Source organism: Podarcis pityusensis, assembly GCF_964106645.2.
Source record: "Podarcis pityusensis genome assembly, chromosome: 18".
NCBI lineage: Eukaryota > Metazoa > Chordata > Lepidosauria > Squamata > Lacertidae > Podarcis > Podarcis pityusensis.
Window position 1 is genome coordinate 9,997,808 of NC_138043.1, and position 20,900 is coordinate 10,018,707.

The 20,900-nt window shown below is 47.4% G+C and overlaps 1 protein-coding gene across 3 annotated transcripts in view; it reads right to left on the reverse strand.

Moving 5' to 3' along the window:
- The window catches only part of AP3D1 (adaptor related protein complex 3 subunit delta 1), a 51,641-nt gene that overhangs the window by 25,075 nt on the left and 5,666 nt on the right, over positions 1 to 20,900 (reverse strand). For all 3 annotated transcript variants that reach the window (XM_080988758.1, XM_080988757.1, XM_080988759.1), the window contains exons 2-11: positions 14,850 to 14,945; positions 13,411 to 13,491; positions 12,600 to 12,680; positions 11,237 to 11,344; positions 9,648 to 9,777; positions 8,750 to 8,889; positions 5,958 to 6,031; positions 625 to 674; positions 468 to 517; positions 273 to 321 (exon numbers count right to left, since the gene is read on the reverse strand). In XM_080988758.1, the coding sequence (XP_080844884.1) occupies positions 273 to 321; positions 468 to 517; positions 625 to 674; positions 5,958 to 6,031; positions 8,750 to 8,889; positions 9,648 to 9,777; positions 11,237 to 11,344; positions 12,600 to 12,680; positions 13,411 to 13,491; positions 14,850 to 14,945 (859 nt within the window). The remainder of the gene's footprint in view (positions 1 to 272; positions 322 to 467; positions 518 to 624; positions 675 to 5,957; positions 6,032 to 8,749; positions 8,890 to 9,647; positions 9,778 to 11,236; positions 11,345 to 12,599; positions 12,681 to 13,410; positions 13,492 to 14,849; positions 14,946 to 20,900) is intronic.

Below are 20,900 nucleotides of genomic sequence, written 5' to 3' on the forward strand. Positions count from 1 at the left end.
TGTGGGGGTTTTTTGGTGGGGGTTGTTATTGGGTTGTTGTTTTTATTTTGATTATGTATTTAGCGGTTTCATATTTTGATTTTATTTGTGAGCTGCCCTGAGACCTCTGGGTACAGGGTGGTATATAAATTCAATCAATCAATCATAATCATAAAATGACTAAGCCAATGCAACTGCTCACTCATATTAGTATTTAGCAGGATTTTAAGGGTGCCCCTCCCTTGCCCCTGGTGCCAAGGACTTCCCCCCCACCCCACAGGCCCGAGACTTACAGTTCTGGTCCGAATCTTCTATCAGTATCCTCAGCTTCTGAACGCAGAGCTGTAAAGAAATGACGCACAAGTTTTTTGCAAGCGGCAGAGAGGATGACACCTTCCACCTCCCAGTGCAATCAAGGAAAGCCCTCTGCGCTCCAGCAAAATTTCAGCTGCTGCCGCGAGGGCTGGCAGGCCAAGGTGGGACTTTACCTGGATGCTGGCACTGTGGTTGGGCATCCCCGAGGAGAGAGAGATCAACACTGGAGGAAGGAGGGGGGAGAAAAGGGAGTTTAAATTGGTACGGTGCAAAACACGCAAGTCAGGAGGGGTAAACAATAATGGCGTGCTTGGCAATGTCTTTCCTTACCTGCAATCACTGTGTTCACACATTCGTAAAGCAGCGACATGGCGGAAGTGCTGAGAGGGGGGAAAGAGAGTGTTATTGCACTCTGGAAAGCTCGCAGGAAAGTACTGTAGCATTGCACATTTATGGAGGAGAAAGGCTATGGGTGTCCACTAGCCGGCTGACCGGGTTTTACCTCTGTTTTTGGAGGCAGCGCGAGACTTTAGGACCATCAAGGCAATGGCTTTTTCCACCCACACTCCAGTCCTAGCAGCCTTCAGAAAGGAGTTGCTGCCACGAGCTTTAAGTACCGTATTTTTCGCCCTATAGGACGCACTTTTTCCCCTCCAAAAATGAAGGGGAAATGTGTGTGCGTCCTATGGGGCGAATGCAGGCTTTCGCTGAAGCCTGGAGAGCGAGAGGGTCGGCCCCTCTCACTCTCCAGGCTTCAGGAAGCTCTCCGCAAGCCTTGGGAGCCCGCGGGAGTTCCCGCGGGCTCCCAAGGCTTGCGGAGAGCTGCCTGCATCCCGAAGCCTGGGGCATGCTGAGAAGTGCGCTCCGGGCTTCGGGCAGCTCTCCACAAGCCGCGGGAGCCCGGCGTGACTTCGCCCGAAGCAGCCTGTTCTGGGGGCTGGGGTCGGAGGAAGCTCGGGCTTCCCCCGCCCCAGCCCCGTGCCGGTGTGTGTGGGGGGGAAATAATTTTTTTCCCTTTATTTCCCCCCAAAAAACTAGGTGCGCCCTATGGGCCGGTGCACCCTATGGGGCGAAAAATACGGTACATGTGATAAATGAAGTGGAAGGTCGCGAGTCATGGGAGTGCGCAAATTCAGCAGGGCTTAGTGTGATTTTGGCTGCTGGTGTGCTAATGCTGTTAGCATTGTTTTGCGGATTATGAGTGCTGCAGTGCTTTGTGAATCATATATTACGACTTTTTTGTTGTGGCTGTGCTGTTTAGCTTTTAAAAAAAGTTCTTTTGTTAATAGTGATTGTTTTGCTGATGATCTGTTAAGTATTCCATACGATTTATGTTGCATTCGTGTTGTTCTATTATTTATCTGATTGGCATACCGCCCTTCATCGTAAGATCTCAGGGCAGGTCACAGAATAAAATACAGGGTAAAAACATGAAAATATGTAAAACAAAACAACAAAACAGTAATGCCCTCCCCCTTCTCACAAACACATTTAAAAGGCTGTAGAATATTAATCAGCCAAAAGAAGAGAAGAGTTTTTGCCTGGCGCCTAAAGGTGTATAATGAAGGGACCAAGCAAACCTCCCTGGGGAGAGCATTCCACAAACGGGGAGCCACTCAGAAAAGGCCTGTTCTTGTGAATGGGTTGTTTTATATAGGGAGAGGCAGTACTCAATGTACAGTATTGCGGTCCTGAGCCAGTTACTGTTGTTTATTGTGAGCCACTTTGTGAAACTGACATCTTGACCGTTGGACCTGCCCTTGGTCTCGTCCGCTCCCTTCACTGGAGCCTATCCTCACACGGAGGGGAAGTTCCTAACTCACCGAGGGTTTGAGACCCATCGGCTCCCCTCGCCTGGCTCAGCCGGCCAGTCAAAGCCATTTCCGGGATTGCACCCGCTGTTGCATTTCTGACAGCTTCCAGGAGCCACAGGTGAGAGCAGAGTACAGGGTGTGGACCAAAGGTGGACCTAGCACCCCAGAAGGAACATGATGTGTCCCCCACTAGAGGTGCAACCCCTCCTGTGAACACCCCATGCTCCCCAGCTTCCAATATTACAGGTTCATTATTTAGAAAAACACGTACCATATTTTTTCGTGTATAAGACTAGGCTTTTTCCCTTTAAAATGTCCCATGTGTTATACATGGGACCATCTCCCCCCATTTTCTTAAATCTGAGTCCCCCAAAATAGGGGGTGTATTATACACAGAAAAATACGGCACACCACTTAAAGACTACTATAAAATCCACAGACATGATAAAACTAGCAAAATATAAAGGAAGAATGTAAACAGTTTCAAAAGCCAAGATGTGTAATGACTACATGTCAGGATGAAACATTTTTAAGCATGATAGAATGAAGGCAGAGAGCAGATGCCGTCTTGCTAAAAGATTGGAACGTGGAACAAACATGGTGCTGCCCTGGAAAAAAAAGAGTCAGTTCTGCAGACCAAAGCAGTGGGAACACGATGGGGCAAGGCCAGTCCTTCTGATGAAGTAGCCCCGAGTTGTGGATGCGTTTCATGTGCCCCCTTGAATCTGCCCTACTAACAAGTCACCAGACAGCGCAGATCTTTGCAGATCTATATTATTGGAAGCCAAACAGTTGCTATTTTGTTGGGGACCAACACTTTTCAAATTCGCACAAGCAATCAGCCTGCGTGCCTGTTCAGGTTTAAATATCATGATTTAGAAATCAAAATGCCCCGTGTTTTGTCAACCAGGTCAAACAAAAACCCTGGCTGAAGGTCAGTTGCTTCCCCAGGTCAGCACATGGACTGGCTGTTTCAGGAAGCGCAAAGCTGTTCTGACAGCTGGATTTGCAAGATCCACAGCACAGACAACCCGCCCCAAACCATAGAGAGGTGAGGGAGAACGCAAGGGATGAAGAGCCACAACACGCTTTCCACAAAGCTAAGGAGAAAGGCCTAGAGCGACACACAAACAGAGGCAGAGCGCCCTCTTCTGGTTCCTGCTGGAAGGCGGCTATTTTAATGGGGTGGGATCATAGTGCTGATAGGGGAGGAGCCAATCTACCCTAGAGGAGTGAGGGGGGAGGGAGATGGGCAAGCTCCATAGGCCTGGTACCAATCGCCACCCAAACTGGCCGCATCTAAGGAGAATCCAGAAGTGGGGACCACGTGGGGATTTATGCAGCTTTGCACGCTTAAGAGAGGAATGGGATCGCCGTGAGGTGCGAGAAGTGGGAGGAGCACAAAAGCAAAAACGGAACAAACCCAAAAAACCCACACCCCTCCACTGCTGCTGCTGCGTCAACATCCCAGGTGGCAACTCTCCCCCCTCTTCCAGGACCACATCCCACACAGCAGCCCCCAGGCTGAGGTCCACCCAGTGAAAATGGCACTAGCTAGAGATACGCACTTCTCCTTTTTAAAAAAATAGACAACAGCAGCACCACCTAAGCGAGTGGTTCCCAAACTCCCTGCCCCACTTGAAAAGGATCGAGGGGGCTTGCTGGACTGCAGAATGATTTGTCAGCTGTGCTAGATGCTGGTCTGGTCTTTAATTGCTTCTTTCACATTTTGGAACCCCTGATCTAATCCATGTTGCAGAACTGGCACCCATTTCCGACGCCGTTCTGCAGGCAGAAGTGAACAGCTCTGGGAAGCAGAGATTAGGTTTACGCAACATAGAGAATGCTGAGCCATTAAATTGTCCATGGTATAAAACCATGTCTTGATTCCCACCTAATGCTAAACCATGGTTTGTGCAGCTACAGTTTAGTAAAATATGGTTTGGCGTGCGTTCATGTGCTTAACTATGGTGTTTCTGCCGCCAACAAACTACAATCTGAAACCATGTTCTATTGTTGGGTTATGCACCTTGCTCTGTTTTAACTTCTAGGGCAGGGGTGGGAAACTGGATCCTTACCCCAGCACTTGTGGGCAGAGTTTGACAGGTGGGTGGGGCTGCTCAACCGCCAATCCCCTGACCTCCCAATAAAGCCAGGTGACCTTTTTTTCTCTGCACAGGTGAGAGCTGGCAGCCACTTGCAAAGCTCCTTTCAAAGGGCTATTTCTGCAAGGAGTCGCAGGGCTCAGCGGACACTCCCTGTCAGCAGGGCCCTCAAACGTCCTCCCAGCTTGCTAAATGGTTAGATCACCTGTTTTGTGGGCAGGTCGTCCAGGTTCAATCTCTTCCAGCATCTCCAAGTAGGACTGGGAACTGTCCCCTCTGGGGAGCCTGTGCCAACCAGAGCAGGCAGAGCAGGCAGATGGAGGGATTAATGGTCTGGCTTCATATATAGCAGGTTCCTGTGTCCCTCACTCCCTGGCAAGCTAGCACAGCATAACAGTTAGAGGGTTACTAGGACCTGGGAGAGACCAGGGCTCAAATCCCCCACTCAGCCCCCAAGCTCATTTTGGGGAGCATTCACCGTCTTAACCTAACCTACTTACAGGGTTGTTGTGAGGATAAAATGGGAAGGGATTTGAGAACCACACTGGAGAAAAAGGTGGTATAGGAATAAAATATGGTGTGTTTTTAATAATAAAAAATTGAGCCAGAGTTTTCTCTGCTTCACACTTAACATTGCATATGGTGCCCGGTGCGAGGTGGGTGGCTGTGGCTTGGGCAAAATGGCTTTACTGGCCAAACTGGGGCAAAGGGGTGGGCCGCGGGACAGAGCCACAGCCCCTTCTCTAAACCACTGGGTACTCACTACTGGCCTAATCTAAGGTGGGTCGCAGCAGCAGGACTCAGACCATATGAAAACCATGGCCAAAGAGAGAGAGAGAGAGAGAGAGAAAGAAAGAAAGAAAGAATAATAAAAATAAAAAATTACTATTATTATTATTTATATGCTGCCCACCTGACTGGGTTGCCGCAACCACTCTGGGTGGCTTCCAACGAATTAAACACATTAATAATAATAATAAATTGGTCTCAAAACAGGTCTGGGTTAAAAGGCAAGTCCGAGGCTGAAAAAGTTGAAGGCTGCTCATTCCAGACCAACCCCTGCCACCACCATCTTCAAAGTCGGCTGGCTCTGCTCCCGTTAACACAGAATCAAAGAACGGTCAGGGTTCGAGCGTCAACTTGGGACCTCGCAGGGTTTTCTTGGCCAGTAGCCCCCCACCCGACCCCCACCCCTGGCCCCAACAGCTACTCAACTACAGCAGAATTAGGGTGAAGAAGAGAGGGAGGAGACCAGAGCACGGGGGTGGTGGAGTTTTGGGGGGGTGGGTTTGTGTTTGCTTTGAAGTATACATACTGTCCACTTGGGCGCATTTCTTGGAAGAGGACTAGTTTTTTATCTTTGGAGGGGCTGCCATGAACTCTACCCTCTTTGGGGAATTGGAAGAGGGCGCGCTGGCTGTTTGGGGAGAGAAAGGAGGGTTAAGTGGAACACTTCGCACGGGATCTACGTGTCCTTTTAAAAAACGGATGGGGGTGCTCCCTTGACAAAGGTGGAGAGGGTGTGCTGCACTTTTTACAAGACCCCGCCCCCCCAATGGTGACAGGAGGCTGGCTAAGGGGTGAAGAGTGTCCTGGCAACCCTGTCCCAGAGGCAGAAGTGTGTGCTTGAGTGGAAACACAAAGGCAAGGGGCTGGGATTCTTGGATATCAGCAGCTGAGGCGCGAGAGGTGCTTTGCGCAAACAGCGTAAGGACTAGCATCACCAAAGAACTGACTCACTCACCTGTGGATGAGGTTGGTGAGGGGCTCAATGAGCTTCTTCCCTAGCCTGGGTTCCAAAGGAGTGAGAGCACCAAACTGCAGGAAGAAAGGAGAGAGAATGTTTGAATGGCCGGATGACGACAGCTGTCCTGCAGGGCCTGAAGGAGCGTCTTCACCCCCATCGTTCAGCCCGGACACTGAGGTCCAGCTCCGAGGGCCTTCTAGCGGTTCCCTCACTGCAAGACGTGAGGATGCATTAACCCAGGCAGAGGGCCTTCTTTGTAGTTGCACCCTGCCGTTAGATGTCAAGGAAATAAACAACTATCTGGCTTTGGAAGACACTTGTATAGGGAAGTTTTTCATGTTTGATGCTTTACTGCGCTTGATGTTTTCAATTTGTTGGAAGCCGCCCAGAGTGGCTGGGGCAATCCAGTTAGATGGGAAGCAATTAACAAACTAATCCAGCCAGCCCACCAGCCCTGGGGGGCGGTGCTTCTCCCCAGACCACACCCTCCTTGAGTTCTTTTTGCCCCGTCGGAATGCGTGAAATTGAATGTAGCCCAATTTACACTGGTGAGAGTTGTGTCCGCTTCCCCCTCTGCTTTTGACAGCCTTCTCCTCCATTAATTTTCCTGATCCCTTTTGAAAATTGAACATAGGAGCAGTCCTGCTGGATGAGGCCCAAAGGGGCCCATGTAGTCAGGCGTCCTGCCCTCACAGGGGCTGAACAGATGCCCCAATGGGGGACTTCCGGGTTGGCGCCATCGCCGAATGGCGGACTCCCTCCGAGCTCCGGAGGGAGCCTGCTCGGCAGGGGCTGGGTCCTACCGCACCGGCGATGCGGGGACCCTTAAAAACCACGGCCACGGAGGCCGTGGACATGGAGACTCGGCTGGCACCGCTAGCGCCCTCCCGACTCGTGAAGGAGCCTTTTTAAAGGCTACGGATCGGGTGCCGGGGAGAAGCGTGGTGCTTTGAGTCCTCTGCTATCCCTGCCGAGCGAAGCCGCATGCCATCCGGCGGAGAGCGCTGACTTCTTCCATTGAAAATTCGGACTTCTTAACAACAACCCGTGAGTAATTTGGAAACCGGGTTCAAAAGGAGAAAAAAAGAAATTTTTTTTTCGGATTGGACACGAGCGGGGGGGGATCCAAAAAGGAAGTCAGCCCCCCTCCCTACTGTAAACCTTCCAAAACAAGGATGGGGAAACCAAGGTCCAAAAAGATTTGTATTGCTGATAAAAACTAAGAATTCCACGATGGGGAACTACAAGAACTGTGCTGGAGGAAGAATTGAGGGAGAAGGGAAACGTAACCCCCCCCCTGGGAACCGGGGTGATTGAAGAGAGAGCCTGGTGAAAAGAGTCGGAGATTTTGACAGCTGTCAAAGTAGCTGTCAAAGTCGGAAAGCAGAGAGGATTTTATTATGAGAACTTTGCTGGTTAAATTTGCTACAATTTGCTATAACCCGTTAAAACTTGGATACAAAATGGCGAAAACATGGATAACAATCGGACTTTTGGACTAGAGAAAACAAAGTTACAACAATCCCCCTAGAGGAGTTTCGGGACACTACAAAGATGGTCGTAAGTGGAAAAATACCATTGGAATTTTACAGGACTGGTTATCTTCTGGGAAAGCTGCAAAACGGAAATAATATTTTGTCTACAGGGTGCTCAGCTAAAGGAGACAATAGAATTTTCTATTGAAGAAAGGAAGGGACTGAACGCAAGTTTTTGTTCCTGAATAACAATAATTCCTGCAGAGTTACTAAACTTCTGAATTAGAACGTTTCAGCAGCGGAACAAGAGGAAATTGGACTACAACTTGGAAAGAACAATGGGGGGAGTTTTATTAAAGATTTGAAGTTAAATGTCTTAAAAAAATAACTATAAAAAGAAAAAGCCAGCAAGGAGTTGGGGGAAATAGGTGATTTATGGACTTTAAGAATTCCAGGCAGATAACATGGTTTGGTGGTCAGGGGGAAATTAAACCGGGGACAGGGGGGGGAGAACTAAAATCCAAAGGCTTGTCAACTTTTTTTTTCTGAATTGGCTCTTTTTCATCTATTATACTTTTTATTTCTTATTTCTTATATTTCTATTGTGTGGGGTGTCCTTATCATTAAAAAGAGGGAAATTGTGGAATGAAAACGGGGTGGGCCCTGGGGAGAGAACTTTTGTCTTTTATTAAGGGTATTGATGAGGAGTGTATAAATTTTAAATTCGAATAATGGTCTAAACAAATTAAGTTTCAATTAGAACTGAGAGCTTGTGGAGCCAACAATATGAAAGGGGAATATGGTAGGGGTGGGGGAAGGGGGGAGTCCCGGAAAGTGGATGTATGAAAATAAGGCTTTGAATGTACTTTAATCTCTACTTTCTGTATTTTTGAAAATCTTAATAAATATCATTAAAAAAAAAAAAAAATGAACAGATGCCCCAATGGGAAGCCTCAACAAAGCCCTGCTGCTCCTCCGGCTCACGAGGAGACCCTCTCCAGAGCCTGAAGAGGATGCCCAGGTGCTCCAAACCTGTAATGCAACTGGAGTCACCTGTAAATAAATAAAATCCGGGCCGCAACAGAGTATACGGCAGCTTCCCTGCACACTCTTGCTCACATTTCAGCATCTCCCAGAATCCTTTGCAGCCTGAGAATCAGAAGACACTTCGCCGCCACCTCCCCGCACAAACCAATTAAGCAGGCTGCCTGCTGTGTCTGCTCCTTTCCTCTCTGTTTCACATCAACTCTTCACCTCTTAAGTGACAGAGTGTGTGTCTTCACACTGCGAGCGAAGGAAGCCGCCTGTACTTGCCAGCTTGATAATTTTAATGAGGACCCAGTTGTTGGTGGACGACGTCATCAGCTTAAAAAAGAGCGGAGCAAGGGAAAGGTAGTTTTTCGGGTTGCGCCTGGCCAGCTCGCAGATGACGTTCACGGCGGCTGACTGGACACCTGGGGGAGAGGGGAGGAATAAAGGGAAGAGGGGGGTCCGAGTGAGTTGTGGAGCAAAACGGCTGACGGATTTAAGACACATCTTCTCCATAAACTTAAAGCACCAGGGTATCACTTTAAAGAGACATGGCTTCCCGCAAGGAGTCATAGAATCAGAGTTGGAAGGGACCCTGTGGATCATCTGGTCCAGATCTTTGTGTCATGACTCCTTAGTGTGTTGGCTGCAGTGTGTAGGTGTGTCATGTGAACACGCCCTGTGCTCCTCCCGGACAGGGGTTGGCTTAACCTCCAGGTTGCTAGTAAAACTGATGCATGTCTGAAAAGTGTGTCACCAACATTTAAAGTTTGGAAAGCTCTGATCTAGTTCAACCTCCAGCAATGCAGGAACGTGCAGCTGTCCCATACAGAGATCGAACCTGCAACCTTCGCGCGATCAGCACCATGCTCTGATCAACTGAGCTATCCTGGGGAAAGTAGCTTGTTCGGGGTGCTGGGAGTACTTAGGAGAGCCCTGAGCCCCTCGATTTATGTGCCACCACAGGGTTTTTAAAAATTATTTTAAAATTTGTATACCGCCCTATACCTGCAGGTCTCAGGGTGGTTACAGCACAAAAGCACAATATAAATACACAACATTACATGACAAAAAGAAAAACAACCCAATGAAAGGCTACCTGGAGCCACTCTCTTCCCCTCCCCACCCCCAAAACACACAGTCTTTGCAATCTTCTGGATCCTGTTTCATCCAGCTTACTAACCGGGATCTGGGTCTTCCAACTTCTCCTTAAGGCGGGGGAACGCAGGGCGAAGGGACTCCGGGTATTTCAAGAACACTTTGTACATGATTAACACTGCCTTCTTCCTGATGTAAGGCTTTGTGTGAGACATCTGTTGGGGAGGGCAGGGAGAGGAAGAAGGGAGAGGAGAATAAGCGCACATTTTTTCCACAACAAGGGCATCAAGGTCTCTTCTTTTGCACCACAGCAAACCAGCAGCACTGGGAAGGGCTGTAGCTCAGCCATAGAGCTGAGCTGCATGCAGAAGGTCCCAGGTTCAAGCCCTGACAACATCTCCAGGTAGGGATGCGAATGCCCCCTGCCTAAAAACGTAGAGAGCTTTCGCCAGCCAGCGTGGGCAATATTATTAAATCACAATACTATTAAATCAGGAGCTGGCTTCAGGCACCGGGCCCATTGGCAGACCAACACTGCATTACAAAGATGTCTGCAAACATGACCTGAAGGCTGGCAACATTAACCCCGCCATGTGGGAATCGCTTGCAGATGGCTACAGTGCCTGGAGGCAGGAAGTGAAGTGGCGCATCCATGGCAGTGACCAGAGGAGGAATGACCGCTGGCTGCCCTCCTCTGCACATCTTCCAGCTTGTCCACATCCTTCTTAAACTGTGGTGCCCAGAATTGGACACAGTATTCCAAGTGTGGTCTGACTAAGGCAGAACAGAGGGGTTCTATTATTACCCTTGATATGGACACTAGTCTTCTGTTGATGCAGCCTAGAAAGTGTTAGCTTTTTTTGCTGCTGCATCACACGCTTGACACATGTTTAGCTTGTGGCCGACCAACCTTTTCACAGGTACTGCTAGTAAGCAAAGAATGAGACTGCAGTTCTCTCCAGCAGTTTCCAGAAACTGCTATCCAGAAGAATCTGGGGGCAGAGCATAACCATCGTGGCTACTGGACGTTGATGATCTTCTCCGGGGATTTGTCCAATTGTTGCCATCTACAGTTGCAATCAAAATTATTCAACTCCCACTGCAAATCAGGTTTATTATCAGACTTTCAGCTGTTTGCAATGAGCAAATAAAACAAAAGCAATTGAAATAGCTCAACACGATGGTTCCCCCAAATTCAGCTGAAAATGCAACTTATACTGGCTTCTCCTGTCTCACTATTATTCAGTCCCCTGAATGGAATTCCTCACAACAGCACAAATACAACAGGTGTTGTCTCAAGCACACCTGATGTGCTTGAGCTAGAACACATGAAATACCTGAACTGGCTGGGGTTTGCTGAGTGTCAAATTTGGCTGCATGTTAGAAATATCAGTAAGTCAAGAGAATAGTCCAAAAGGTAAGAGATGAGAGCCCTTCACAAACAAGGAGTCTGTAAATTTTGATAATAAACCAGATTTGCAATGGGGGTTGAATAATTTCGATTGAAACCGTATGCTTTCGCGATGGTTCTTACGCACTCGAGGAGCAAAGCACAGAGCTCAGTTGTGGGACAAGGACTTCTAAACAGCTTTTAAACCCCCAATGGCTTGGCAGAAGAAAGAGCGGACAATGCAACCATTGTAGACCAGGCGCTCTCCCCCCCGCCCAACTCACCAGGGTCATGATGTCGTTGGCCAAGTCTCTGGCCAGATCAGGAGTCACAAAGCAGGACAAACCAGTCAGTGCAACGCCGGTGTCATACTGGTTGGGGCTACTCAGGTCCTAGAATAGGAGGGGAGATGGAAAGGAGTGTCGGTGGGTGAGGAGGGGAGAGAGGTGTGGGAAGAGGAGGGAGAAGAGTCCTTAGTTGAGTTCAACCTAGAAAGACGAAGTCTTTATATCCCACTTTTCCTCCAAGGAGTGGAGAACACAGCTCTCCCCTAACCTTTTTATCCTCACAATAGCCCAGTGCAATTGGCTAGGCTGAGAGTGAGTAACTGGCCCAAGGTCACCCAGTGAGCTTCATGGTTGAGTGGGGATTCAGACCCTGGTCTCTCCCAGGTCATAGCTCTATGCTCTGACCCAGTGTTTCTGAAACTTGGGTCTCCAGATGTTTTGGGGCAACTCCCATCATCCCTAGCTAGCAGGACCATGTGGGGAGACCTGTATTCTAATGCAAGTACAGTGGTACCTTGGTTTACGAACTGAATCCATTCTGGAAGTCTGTTCTTAAACCAAAACCGTTCTTAAACTGAGGCACACTTTCCCTAATGAGGCCTCCCACCGCCGGTGCCCTTCCACCGTTCGGATTCCGTTCTTAGACTGAGGTAAAGTTCTCAAACCAAGACACTATTTGCGGTTTTGCGGAGTTTGTAAACCAAATTGTTCTGAAACTGGACTGCTCTTAAACCGAGATACCACTGTGGTAGCTAAAGACCGCTACTGTTAAGATTTTTAAAAGCTGTTGTTTAAAATTGTTTTTACATGTTAATTTTGATTTTTGTTATTTGTAATTTGTGGGCTGGAGGGCTGGTTAGGGGCTTTTGTTGGGGAGCGTAATTTCTGTAAGTTTGCACACATTAGTACAGTGGTACCTCGGGTTACATACGCTTCAGGTTACAGACTGCGCTAACCCAGAAATAGTACCTCAGGCTAAGAACTTTGCTTCAGGATGAGAACAGAAATCGTGCTCCTGCGGCGCAGCGGCAGCAGGAGGCCCCATTAGCTAAAGTGGTGCTTCAGGTTAAGAACGGTTTCAGGTTAAGAACGGACCTCCGGAACGAATTAAGTACTTAACCCGAGGTACCACTGTATTAGTAATTATTTTCATTATGTATTTCGTGCTTTCGTATTGTAACTTTCAGTTGTGAACTGCCCTAAGAGCTACGGGTATAGGATGGTGTAAATTTTAACCAATCAATCAAATTAAAGGGCATGACCTACATTTCTTAAGTCATAAGGAAGAAAACAGGCCGGTGGTCTCGCAGGAGGAGACACTAATAACAGGCAGCAGCTCTTCTGGAATGGCGACACTCACCTTTCGGATCTGGTTCGTTGTCAGCATGATGACGTCGGTCCCTTCGTGAAAGCACTGCGAGGCTGCCAGGTACCCGATCCTCTGCAGGGTTAGGAAAGAGGGAAAGCGAGTCAGTATCAAAGGCTGAAAGGGAATCATTGCCACTGCGTACAGGAATGGTCAAAAAACATATTCTTAAAAATTGATGTAATCAGTCCTTCACAGACTATTTTTAATGTTATTTGTAATTTTTATTTTAATGTTATCCTTCATTATCTTAATTTTACAGGTACAGTATGTGTGTAACGCGAACGTTGCTATGTTTGGTTTTAATAAATAATTGTATAATTTCAAGCTTTCAAGGTGTCTTGTTTACAACGTCTTCCTTCGCTATGTTATAGGGGATAGGTAGAAATATACATACAGTGGTACCTTGGGTTAAGCACTTAATTCATTCTGGAGGTCCATTCTTAATCTGCCGCGCAATTTCTGTTCTCATCCTGAAACAAAATTCTTAACCCGAGGTACTATTTCTGGGTTAGCAGAGTCTGTAACCTGAAGCATATGTAACCTGAAGCGTATGTAACCCGAGGTACCACTGTACATCAAACTACGCAAATTTGTCACTGCATCTTTCTCTTTGTTCGCTTAAAGGCAGCAGGTTTCCAGAGGGGCGCTGAGTATATATATTTTTTCATTTTCTGAATGAATTTGGCAGGCCAAATAGGATTGGGAACCTCCGTTTTAGAGGAAATATGTTTCCTTGGCAGCTGCCAGGAACCCCCTAGCGCCTTTCCCCCCGGCAGCCCAGGTTCCCACGCAGGCCACTTACTTTGAAGGTGTACTTTGAGGCGCTCATGACTTCGATGATGTTGAAGGCTGCCCAGCTGATGTCGTAGCCCAGCATTTGCAACTGTGAGGGGAGGAGGAACAAAGGCCAGAGTGTGAGTCTTGGGACAGCAAGGATGGAACATTATAATGATTAGCAGGAGAAAAGGCCTCTTGCCTTTGTATGTGGCGCCCAAGATGCTTTTGCCCTAGGCCAAAAGTAGTTGATGGTACAGGATCACAGGATCGTAGAACTGTAGAGTTGGAAGGGACCCCAAGGGTCATCTAGTCCAACCCCCTGCAATGCAGGAATTTTTTCCTCCCACCAATCCTCTGCGTCCAGACGCCTATGGACAGCCAGATGGAGAGGACTGCAGGGCCATATTCAGCCTGCGTGCACACAGGCCTGAGGTTTCTTACACCTGCCCAATTTGACACCCCTGCCAAGCTCAATGCCACGCCCAAGGGATACAGAGAGATAAATAAAAAACTTGACAATTCTGTATTTAGTTTACGCAAATTCATTAACAGTAACGTGCGGCATTTCAACAATCTCTAATACATGAAATCTTAATTGCCATATTTAAGACCCTGATGTTGGGAAAGATGGAGGGCACAAGGAGAAGGGGACGACAGAGGACGAGATGGTTGGATAGTGTTCTCGAAGCTGCCAGCATGAGTTTGACCAAACTGCGGGGGGCAGTGGAAGACAGGAGTGCCTGGTGTGCTCTGGTCCAGGGGGTCACGAAGAGTCGGACACGACTAAACGACTAAACAACAACAACAATGCGCCATCCATCGAATCTAATGTGCACCTTAATTTTCACAACGTAATTTGGCCAAAAAAGGTGAGCATTAGGTTTGAGTAAATACGGTAATACATACAATGACAAAATGAAAATGACAAGTGCAACAATGAGATACCCGGATTTCGATCTGTTTCATGGTTGGCCCGAAAAGGAACTCTTAAATTATATATAACATGCTTGTAATGACCTCATTCAATGCAAATCTCATACAATGTCATTTTTATTTTGGCACTGTATATATTAAGATTTTAAAGAGTTGTGAAGTTTGCGATCTGACACCACCTCACGTTCCATGGAAGTAACACTGATACAGGAACACAGTGTATGTTCCGCAGCTGGAGGCAGCAGATACCACTTGCTGGAGGGGAAAGTGCTGCTGTGTTCAGATCCTGCTTGTGAGCATCTGGTTGGCGTCTTTTGAGAACCAGAAGCGCCACTGGCCTGATCCAACTGGGAAATTCTGAACTTCTTCTGTTTACTCCTCACCTCTACTATGGGGAGACAGAATTATGGGATGCAGTCGGAAACGAAGAGGGCCGCCTCGCCTTGGGAGGCTCCTCGCGGAAGAGGCTCACTTGCCTGCCCCGCAGGCCGCATGGCAGAAACCTGACCCACAGGTGAGGGAGACACTTACGTAGGTGAGCTTGCAGACGGCATTGGCTTTCACGGCAATGTTATCCTGCTTCAGTTCCTGCTTGATCTCATCGATGCACTGAGAGATGTACTTTGCCTGGAGGGATGGAGAGGAAGGAATTGTGGGTTAAGTCACTGGAAATCTCCTGCTCAGTCAAGATTGTCCCCAAAGATCCAGTACCCAGCACACATTTCGTTCTTAGGCACAGAAGGTTTTGTCTGGCCTCCCCAAGCGCGCATGTCAAACAAAGGACGCTGCCTTATGCCAAACTGGTCAATCCGTCATAGTACTGTCTGCACTGACCGGCAGCAGCTATCCAGGGCTTCAAGAGGACACACCTAGCTCTACCTGGAGCTGGGGATAGGCAGGTCACACCGCTGACATGATATAAATGTTAGGCACCCCTCCCCTTTGTGGGTCACTAGCAGATCTGGATGCAAAAGGCAATTAACGTTCCCTCTCCAAAGGTGTTGCACAGTTACTGATTTAGACTTCGTTAATTAAGCTTGCTAAAAGCCAGCTTCGCATCTTAAAGCAAAGTGCGATTTGGGAGGGGAGGGAATGGGAGACAGAAGAGAAGCGGAAATAATTTAGGGAGTCAAAATATCGCCCTCTGTGTATATGGATCCTGCCATGATGCTGAAGCCCGCACCGCAAGGGAAGGTTTTGTGGGGTCCTGATTTCATCATCAACATCATTTTATTACTTGTATCCCACCCATCCGGCTGTTGGAAGCCCTACTCTGGGCAGCTTCCAACATATATAAAAATGTACTAAAACATCAAACATTGAAAAAACTTCCCTATACAGGGCTGCCTTCTGATGTCTTCTAGAAGTCAGATACAGTCGTACCTTGGTTTTCGAACGGAATCTGTCCCAGAAGTCTGTTTGACTTCCAAAAATGTTCAACAAGCAAGGCACGGCTTCTGATTGGCTGCAGGATGTTCCTGCACTCAAATCGAAAGCTGCGTAAGCCACGTTGGACACTCGGCTTCCAAAAACTCACTTCCGGGTTTGCAACGTTCAGGAGCCAAAATGGAAGAGTACTAAGGCATTTGACAACCAAGGTATGACTGTAGTTATTTATTTCCTTGACATCTGATGGGAGGGCGTTCCACAGGGCGGGTGCCACCACCGAGAAGGCCCTCTGTCTGGTTCCCTGTAACCTCACTTCTCGCAGGGAGGGAACTGCCATAAGACCCTCAGAAGAGGACCTCACTGTCCAGGCTGAACAATGGGGTGGAGATACTCCTTCAGGTATACAGGGCCCAGGCTGTTTAGGGTTTTAAAGGTCAGCACCAACACTTTGAATTGTGCTCGGAAATGTACTGGGAGCCAATGCAGGTCTTTCGGGACCAGTGTTATATGGTCCCGGCAGCCACTCCCAGTCCCCAGTCTAGCTGTCACACTCTGCATTAGTTGTAGTTTCTGAGTCACCTTCAAAGGCAGCCCCACACAGAGAACATTGCAGTAGTCCAAGCGGAAAACAACCAGGACATCATGTGAATGTGGGCTCTGTATCCTTCTGGTGTCCTCAATTTTTTTCCCCCCTTGATTAAAAAGACCCAAGTTTGACGACCTCATTTGCATGACCAACGCTACTAAAAGTGGGCGGGGCAACTGATGTAAATTCTATCCGTATGCTTTTGTCCAGTTTCCTAACACACACACACATACACGTTCTTTATCCTTCATCCAGTCAAGCGAGAAGCATCATCATATTTCAATGAAACATCCCAGCCGGGGGGGGGGGCATCTGGGGTGTAAAGGAACAGCCCATGAAATGTATGAAATCTACTGTGGCTTTTAATAAACACTGCGAGACGATTGGTTTCTCCTGTCTCTTGTCTTCAGCAGTTACCAAATTTTTAACCTGCCACATTTTTGTCCCTAGGTACCTTGGATGACGGACACTTCCCACTCTGCTCCCCACAAGTGAGCAGTGGGGCCTGGGAAATTAGATACGTGCCAGATGGATTCCATGACATCTGTCTTTTCCTGCCGCGACATGGCCATCAAATATTTAGAGCAAGTTAACAATGTGTTCAGAGATCCATTGCACAGCCGACAAGCGATTGGGGGGGGCAGGGGGGAGAGAATAATTCAGCTCTGACTTATGGGACCCTGACAGCTCAATGGAAGAGTTATCGCCTTAGTTGCATCTTAACTGGGTTTTCTGCTCCATTATCCAGACTTTTTAAAAATTGTGCATAAAGCAGGAGGTCAATCTGTTGCTGCTTTTGGTATCTGTTACCTGACCATGGGGCCACGGTGGCCGCTTGGGCTGATGGGAGTTGGGGGACTGCCTTGCCACATGGAGGGCAGAGATAACTAATTCAGACCCTCTTCTGTGCCCCTGCTTGCTCTGCTCACCAACCAATTTGCCATCCTCCACATCCACCTTCCAGCGCTTCCCCTTCTTGCACCATGCAACTACAAAGCTCATTTTTCACCTTCCGAAGCCGCATTTCTTCAGGCAAATCCAGAGTTATGACGTGGCACTACAAGTCCTCCCAAGGGGGGTCGCGTGATGGACATCCTTACGTTTTAATGTATATAAAAATGGAAGCTTTGAATGCAAAACCCTGAAAGCAGTTGCTCCCACACACAATGCCATGTGGAATTGGATTCCCCCCAAAAAAACCCTGAGGCTGCCTGCTGCACTTCTGTATGATTTACTGATCTGGCCATACAGCCTCCCTGGGGCTGGGGCAGGTAACTCCTGCTCTGTCTCTGATTCAAACAAGATCTCTCCCCATGCAGAGATTAAGAAGCTGTCAAGTGAGCATGCTGTTTCCTACAGAGGACCAGTGGGTGGGCATCTCTGATTGTAGGCAGTATATTATATCAGTGCCCCTCCAGACATGGATTGAATACAAGCCCCACAGCCAACGGTCAGGGATGATGGATGTTGGGAGCTGGAGGGCGTGAGGTCAGTCAACTCCTGCTTCAGTCCTTCTGGGTGTAAGGTGGCCAAACTGAAATGGGAAAAGCAGAAAAGAAGGGGGGGGGGAGCGTGTTTCTGGGAAGCGGCTGTATTTATACCAGGTTCATCTAGCTCATAATTCTCTATTCTGACCAGCAGCAGCTCTCCAGGGACTCAGGCAGGAGTCCGTTTTTTACCCCACTGACCTCAACCGAAGCTGTTGGGGGTCTGAGTCTCAGATGCGCCATATTCAGAGTATGTGTTCAGCGGGTCCAGCGCTCCTTTTCCAGAATTCTGAAATGTGTTGGCTTAACATGAGGACTCTCTACCTTTCCCTTGACATTTAGCAACTCCTTGAAGGCGGCTGACCTCGGTGCTGCTTGCCTTGAGCAGCCGTTTTCAATAATGGCCTCGCCTGGCTCCCACGATGGGACAAAATCCTGTGACTGGGAGCATGTTGGGCTTGCATCAAATCTTTGCAAGGAGAGGCTGCTAAAAGAGCTCCGTGGGTGTGGACAGGAGGCAAATCTCAAGCCAGCTAGCGGAGGAACATAAACCACAGAATGGAGCAAGAACATTTTAGAGGCTACCAGGCCAACCTCCTGCCAGCACTTTCAACAGGAATCAGAGACAGGGAAGTCTATTCTTGCTCTTTGCACAGGGCGCGGTCGACGGCCCTCTTTAATCTTGTGTCCTAATTGCAATGAGTGGATTGTGGGTATCTGGACTGTCCCTGGATCAAGTGACTTTCCTTCTTTCAAGTTCTCAAAGCTCTTAACCGAGCTCAAGGTTGTCCTCTGAACTAGCCAGATTTTTTTTTTTTAATAATATTTATTGGTAATTTCAGGATTACAAGAAAAATAAAAAACAAAAAACACTACAATACAAAAAAAAAGAAAATAAAAAAGAGAAAAGCACAAAATATAAAAACCAATACGACAATACAGGAAAAGAAAGTAAAAAAGAAAAAAAAGAAAAAAAAAACACAAATCCCAAATTGCATATCCATAATTTCCATTTGCTTGTTTCATTGACCTCCTCACACCTCCCTTTTTGTATTCTAGTTTAGTAATTATTTCAGCAAATTCTTTCCATCTTTCTCAATTTTTGTTATAAAATTTATCTTAACAATTTAACCTAATAATTAACTCAACAAATCCTTTCCATCTTTCCCCATGTTCTGTTATTCAAATTACCTTAATTTATTTAACCTTATCTTACCCCTAAGTACCTTAAGACTTAAATCTTAGTTTTCAAATATACATAGCTCCTGATATCATTTCTGCTAGAGTCGTATAGTTTCATTCCCACATTTTCCCTAATATTCATTAAGCTGATTCTAAATTAAAAAATTCCCATTATAAATTCTCTTCCAATCATCACCCAGCGTCTCTTCTTCCTGGTCTCGTGTCGTGTCAGTCCTTACTGTCCATTCCATCTAGTCCATCAACCTGGATGCCTTATGTCCGAGGCCCTTAAGTCTCTTTCATGTCCCTTCTGCAATTCTTCTTCATCTTGTTTGTGCTTGCCCTTTTCCTTGTCTTTTGTTGGTCTCTGTCTTAGTTTCTTTCCTTTCTCATTGAGGAGTAGGTCTCTGGGGGATTCCAACCCAAAATTGTCTCCATCACCCATCATCTAGCTCGCCCATTCCCCACAGTCCCACTCCCCACAGTCCTCGATATAATCCAAAATGCATTTAAAATCAAATTTCAAGATCTCTCCAAAGCTAGGAACCTCCTCATCTCCAGACTCCCCTTGGCCCACTCCAACTTCAATCTTCAATAACAGCGGCTTATGCTCCTGTAGGGCCTCGGGTCTCTCCATTTGTACTTTGAGGTGCAGCCGCATCCTCCTCCATTGTCATCTGCACTTGCCCAGTCAGTACAGATTCATAGGTTGGTTCCTGAATGATTTCTGTATCAATGTTCCCTGTTTGTCCACAGTTATTAACCACAACAGTCAAATCCATTTTCTCATTCATCAAGTCCATCTTCTCATGCATCTGTTCCAGCAAAGCATTTGTCTTGCATAAAGCAAGCACCCAGTCTTCCTCCCAGCTCATCTTTGTTCAAGGTCAGAAAAGACTGTTCCCACGGTCTTAATCTCACAGATGTTGGGTCTCAAATATACTACAGCAACAATTTAGCAAGCTCCCTCTAGAGGAGACAATCTATTTGTATCCCCTTTTTTTTTTTTTTTTGAAGACAAAGGAAAGTTACTTTCATTTTTCAGATATTTCAGATGTTTTTCAGGTATTTTGTTTCTTTAAAATGCAAAAGGCAACATTAGAATCAACTTGTTTCTCTTCATTAGCTATCTGTCAAAGTATTACGTTCACAGTCAATGAACCTCTCCAACAGTTTCTGTCTCTGACTCCCCGTTCCCAGGTTAGAGACGGTGGAAACTTATCCTTCTTCACTCCCTCTCCTGCTAGGGTTAAACAGAGTCCGCCCCCCTTTTCTCCTGCTTCCAAGGGGGGTTTCAGTGATTCTGAATGAAGGAAATTTAGTCTTTTTTGACAGCTTCCCGGCTTTAGCTTGCAAAATTTTTGCTTTAGTCTATATACAAAAAGCGGAAGGCGGACTTCCTGTTTGCACCTTCCCGCTTCGATACCAAATTAAACAATTTCTTGATCCAATTTTCTGTTTCTACTCACGGGTACTTGTTTTAAGTCCAATTGTCCACAGGAAAAAGTCAGCGCTCTCTGGCAATGGCTGTGCGGCTTCACTCCGTGAAAGTAGCAGTCAGTTCGTAGCACCGCGCTTCTCACCCCACTTCACTCCAGAGCCCCTAGATGGGATTCCCCGCGAGTAGGGGGGCGCTTCTGGTGCCCTGCCGAACCCCACGTTCCCAGGCTTCCTCCGCCTGGGATTTCTAGCGGGTCCCCACCTTCGCCGCGGCGGGAAGACCCAGTTTCCATGGAGCCCGTTCCTCCGGTCGGAGGAACTCCGCCATTCACCAATGGCGCTGACCCAGAAGTTTCTGAACTAGCCAGATATTTAGCTGAGAATCAATCACAGTCAGTCTGTCATTTGAAAAATAAGACTTTAGATCCGTCTTGCTCTCAAATGGCAACTAGACATTCTGTTTTGGTGACTGTAACCTTGGTTTAAGGAGCTGTTTGG